We start from the raw sequence: 5,753 nt of genomic DNA on the forward strand, positions 1-5,753 counted from the left end.
CAAAGGATAAGTAGTCCTTGTATACAAAATGTCAAAAAAAGGCATTAAATGAAAAAACAATCACCTTTTATTCACCCATGTGGGCAGCGCAATGTTTCGGCTCAGCACTAGAGCCTTTCTCAAGCAATATATATAGATTTATTATAGATTTATGAGAAAAGATTCAGAAAAACTTGTATTCACCCTTCCCTCTATGATGGTGTATACAGAGAGAGCTGTCAATCACTGATAGAACCGTCTCCTGGACTTCACAGCCCAGAATGAGCCGGAATTTAAATAAATGAAATAGAAGTTAGGGCTCTTTTACACTTGCATTGTCCGGATCCGGCGTGTAGGCGTGTACTCCATTTGCCGGAATTACACGCCGGATCCGGAAAAACGCAAGTGAACTGAAAGCATTTGAATACGGATCCGTCTTCAAAATGCGTTCAGTGTTACTATGGCAGCCAGGACGCTATTAAAGTCCTGGTTGCCATAGTAGTAGTGGGGAGCGGGGGAGCAGTATACTTACAGTCCGTGCGGCTCCCGGGGCGCTCCAGAATGACGTCAGAGCGCCCCATGCGCATGGATGACGTGCCATGCAATCACGTCATCCATGCGCGTGGGGCGCCCTGACGTCACTCTGAAGCGCCCCGGGAGCCGCACGGACGGTAAGTATGCTGCTCCCCTGCTCCCCACTACACTTTACCATGGCTGCCAGGACTTTAGCGTCCCGGCAGCCATGGTAACTATTCAGAAAAAGCTAAACGTCGGATCCGGCAATGCGCCGAAATGACGTTTAGCTTAAGGCCGGATCTGGATCAATGCCTTTCAATGGGCATTAATTCCGGATCCGGCCTTGCGGCAAGTGTTCAGGATTTTTGGCCGGAGCAAAAAGCGCAGCATGCTGCGGTATTTTCTCCGACCAAAAAACGTTCCGGTCCTAAACTGAAGACATCCTGATGCATCCTGAACGGATTTCTCTCCATTCAGAATGCATTGGGATAATCCTGATCAGGATTCTTCCGGCATAGAGCCCCGACGACGGAACTCTATGCCGGAACAGAAGAACGCAAGTGTGAAAGAGCCCTAATATTTTTCTATAAAACTATCTATCAAACTGCTCAGCTTCTTCTGCTCTATAACATACTGCCTGCAGCCCAGATACCATGTGCAACACAACATGTTCCTTTTAATATATGGAAAGTCATTATTACCATTGTAATCTTAAATAGTTCCTTTAAAAATAAGTTTATAGTCTACTTTAGCAAGAAGGAAATTGCTCAAATGACAAATGAACCCTGGGTTGGAAAAATAGGGAAATGAAAGATATAGCCTGGTCTGACCATGTAATATGCCCCAACTTAGCTTCTTTGCATAGTTGAAGGGACCAATTATCAGCTAAGCACTAATCAAGAGGGTCATTTATCAAACTGGTGTAATGTAGAACTGGCTTAGTTGCCCATAGCAACCAATCAGATTCCACCTTTCATTTTCCAAAGGAGCTGTCCAAAATAAAAAGGTGAAATCTGATTGGTTGCTATGGGCAACTAAGACAGTTGTACTTTACACCAGTTTGAAAAATGTTTTTTTTTTTTTATTGGGGTTTAAACATATAAATCATTATCTCAGTAGCCATATCTTCAGTGTAGGGAGAGATCTCCTGCACTGTGATGTAGAATCCAACTCAGGATCTGAAATAATATTGACATCACCACCACATATGATCAAGTGACCTTTTTGGATTTACTTAATTTGGAGAAAATCTTACTTAAAATTTTAATTCGCCCTATATTTAGGTTTATAGTTAAGTCTGATTGTACATACTAGAAATCTCCCTTTTATGTCTATTTTAATATCAAGTAGTTCAAAAGATAGAGTATTTTTGTTTGCTATTAAAACCCTATCTTTTTTTCTTGTTTGAATGAGAGTGGTAAATATTAACTCTACAGGCATCTGAATCTAGTAAATGAGTTTCTTGAATACATAACATGTCTGCTTTATATGATTTGACCTCTAAACATAGTGAGGAACATTTAAAGGGGTGGTTAAGTTCCTTAACATTCATTGTTAAAAAAAAAAAAAAAAAAAAAGCAGATGTATATGATTATTATACGTTTCAGGAAGATGTAAAATGTGGTGTAGCCTGAAGAGGGCAGCAAAGGACGGTAGAAAGTCTTTTAAATGTTAATCAGATGAGGTCTCATATGTGTCCCCATGAGATATCAGTTGAAAATTGCAGCATTATCTGTAGAAGAATCTTGGTTGTAGAAGAATGTCCAGTTAAAGTCTTGTATTGTAGAATAAATTTTTACCTGTATAAGGGAACAAAATAAAAAAAGAGAAAAGAGAGCAATGCACAAGTATAACAATAGAAGAACATTGTACAGTCTTGTAAGGTAGACCGCTCCTTTCTAATTTTCTCAGCCTTGATGGGAACATTGCTGTGTCCTCTATATTGACATTCCATTTCTTCAAAAGAGATAGACCTTCCTCGGTGTTCTGAATGATGAAAGTAGAGTTCTACCTCTTTGTGACAAGCTTGGTCAGATATCCCCATTTATAAAGAATCTTGTATAATGCTTTGGTAAGAAGGAGAAGATTTTTTTCTTTCATGAATGCTAGTTTGAGACAGCTCAGTATATGTGCTCGAACAGCTCAGGCATAGAATGTGCTTTTCTCGTAGCAGGTAACACATTTTCTTTGACATGTTCGAAGTGTAATCATGCCAGAACATCTAGTGGTTTGTTTTTAGGTAGACCTTAGGGTTTAAGAGGTCTTGGTGCTCTGTTGATTGTCAGATCCAACCGAGAGACCTCAGGAACTATAGATGTTCTAATTAGCTGGAAATAGACTATACGTTCAATATAATATACTTTGCAATAGCAGTCTCAGGAATTCCTCTCTGAACTTTACATTATTTTGACCTGGATCTGTCTTCAAGGTCTGCTATTTTTAATCTGAGAGCTATAACATCTTCGTCTAAATTATCTGCATCTACTAACAAGTTATGTGCAGATGCAATTTCACCCATTTTGTCGTCACCATTTCGGTCATGTCATACTGTTTACGGAGCTATTTAAAGCCACTAACATTTTTTTTAGGAGATTAACAGGGACAGCTTCGGCAGATGGGGGGATATGAAACAAAAAACACTTGTAGATAATGTTAAAGTAAAGCAATTAGAGTCACTTACATCAGATCTTGCATCATCCTGAAGCATGAGCTTTTGTTTTGGTTTTGCAGGACTTCTTATAGTAGAGGAATTTGAAGCAGAGTCTTCCTCCATGAAGTGTATATCACTAGTCTCATGTGCCAGTGTTTGTTTCATCACAGCCCTTTGCTTGCTTAGTTTCTATATCATGTTTCAATTCTGAATGTGAATGGGAAACATTGCCACGTATGTCCAGAGTGGTGGTCTCTGCTGCTTTCTAAGGCATAAGAGTGAGAGGAGAGGTTTCCCTGAGATGTTGTTGACCTGTTGTTGTCTGTACTCTGGTTGCTGCAGAAAGTCTGTTAACCATCTCTGAGGTTCTCTATTTCTCTTTGCTCTCAGCGTGGCAGGTAGAGAAGGCTTTGCTGAGAGCTGGGAGACAGTTTTAAAGTTCCTGTAGCTATGGTGAATTGCTTGAAAAGGATGGTTGCACATAGAGCCTCAGCAAAGAGCAGCCATCACAGAGCTCAGTCCAGCCACTCCCCCTGCATTTCATTCTTCTTTCGGGCTATGAGCTGCAGGAGCATCAGAGGAGAGGTGGATTTAATCTGCTAGAGAGGGTCTTGCAGCAATGTGTACTGGAGTCCAGCTGTAAACGCTGGCATCCTCTCCTATGCACTGTCCTCTTCAACTTTTCTCCAGTATTCAATGATTCGCCGAAGCAAGAAACGCAGATTGGAGTGGTACCCATCACCTTTGAAACCATGTCCAATTTAAAGAAGCAGAGCAGGAGTGGAGGCATCCTGGCACCAAACGCGAACTAGTCCCGGACATCCTCAGCCTGGCCCTCACCGCCTGGTCTCATCCTTTCCCCACTGTTAGGACCACCAGGTCTTCTCTTAAAGCTTTGGGATGGATGCTTTCAATAACACTACCTCTTCGGACTACTCTTTGGAGAAGAGGAATGGGACTAAGTTTGAAGAGGTAGCCCTCAGCTACCAGATCATCACTTCTCTCTTCTTGGGGACACTGATCCTATGTGCAATTTTTGGCAATGCTTGTGTGGTTGCTGCCATAGCACTTGAGAGGACTCTTCAGACAGTGGCCAATTATCTCATAGGTTCTCTTGCAGTCACTGACTTGATGGTCTCTGTTTTGGTGTTACCCATGGCAGCACTTTATCAAGTACTCAACAAGTGGACCCTTGGACAGGTAACTTGTGACATTTTTATTTCTCTAGACGTTTTGTGTTGTACCTCTTCCATTCTTCATCTGTGCGCCATAGCTTTGGACAGATACTGGGCTATCACAGACCCCATAGACTATGTGAACAAGCGAACTCCTAGACGAGCTGCTATCCTCATTAGTCTGACATGGGCTATAGGGTTTTCAATATCCATCCCACCAATGTTGGGTTGGAGAACACATGAAGACAGAGCTGATCCGGATGCTTGCAAAATAAGTGAAGACCCCGGTTACACCATCTACTCCACCTTTGGTGCATTCTACATCCCTCTGATCCTCATGTTGATATTGTATGGGAGGATATTTAAAGCTGCCAGATTCAGAATTCGGAAAACAGTTAAGAAAACAGAGAAAAAGAAAGTGGCTGATACTTGTCTGTCAGTTTCCCCATCCACCATCCAGAGGAAAAGCAATGGGGAACCCAGCAAGAACTGGAAAAGAAGTGTAGAGCCCAAGCCAACCACTTGTGTGAATGGTGCAGTGAGGCTTGGTGAGGATGGTGCTGCCCTGGAGATCATTGAAGTCCATCATTATGCTAACTCTAAAAACCATCTGGCACTGCCAGACCACTCAAGTGACACCACATCTCCCCCATGCTTTGAGAAGAAGAACGACAAAAGCGCAGAATCCAAAAGAAAGGTGGCACTAGCCAGGGAGAGGAAAACAGTGAAAACTTTAGGTATTATCATGGGCACCTTCATCTTCTGCTGGCTACCTTTCTTCATTGTTGCCCTGGTGTTGCCCTTTTGTGAAACCTGCCATATGCCACACTTGCTGTATGACATTATCAACTGGCTAGGCTACTCAAACTCTCTCCTTAACCCCATCATATACGCTTACTTTAATAAAGATTTCCAAAGTGCATTTAAGAAAATCATCAAGTGCAAATTCTGTAGACAATGAGAAAAGACTCCCCCCTTCTTTTTGTTGCCTGCCTTGTTTCATTACCAAGCCCATTTTTTGGTTATACTTTCATGCTTGTGTCCTTGAAGGCCTTGATGAAATGTCCACCTAATGGTCTCTGGCACTTGATGTTGACAAAGACTTCTCTGTGTTGAACTAAATCCATCCTTGTTCAATGGCTGCCATTATTTCAATGTGAAATATGTAGACTGTATATAAATATATATTGGATATTTTTTCATGGCCACTGATGGCAGTGGAGTAATTTTGATTTAGTCTTCTGAAACTATTTGCACAGACCAAGGGGCTGACAAACTGTTGGTTACTGTTACTCAATGTGAATTACAGAATGCAGCTGAGGGTACAATGCTACTGGCACACAGCTGCCATTATGTAACAACTCCAACTCCCCCCCCCCCCCCAACCCCTTTCCTACTCAGTTGCATTTTGAGAGGGGTGATGGGCTTTGGAG

The 5,753-nt window shown here is 41.9% G+C and overlaps 1 protein-coding gene across 1 annotated transcript; it reads left to right on the top strand.

Moving 5' to 3' along the window:
- Nucleotides 1-4,045: 4,045 nt before the first annotated feature.
- HTR1A (5-hydroxytryptamine receptor 1A) lies at nt 4,046-5,281 on the top strand. The gene has a single exon (XM_044292377.1). It carries the CDS (start codon nt 4,046-4,048, stop codon nt 5,279-5,281), a length of 1,236 nt encoding a protein of 411 aa, XP_044148312.1.
- The last annotated feature ends 472 nt before the right edge of the window (nt 5,282-5,753 follow it).

Source organism: Bufo gargarizans, chromosome 1 (assembly GCF_014858855.1).
Source record: "Bufo gargarizans isolate SCDJY-AF-19 chromosome 1, ASM1485885v1, whole genome shotgun sequence".
Taxonomy (NCBI): domain Eukaryota; kingdom Metazoa; phylum Chordata; class Amphibia; order Anura; family Bufonidae; genus Bufo; species Bufo gargarizans.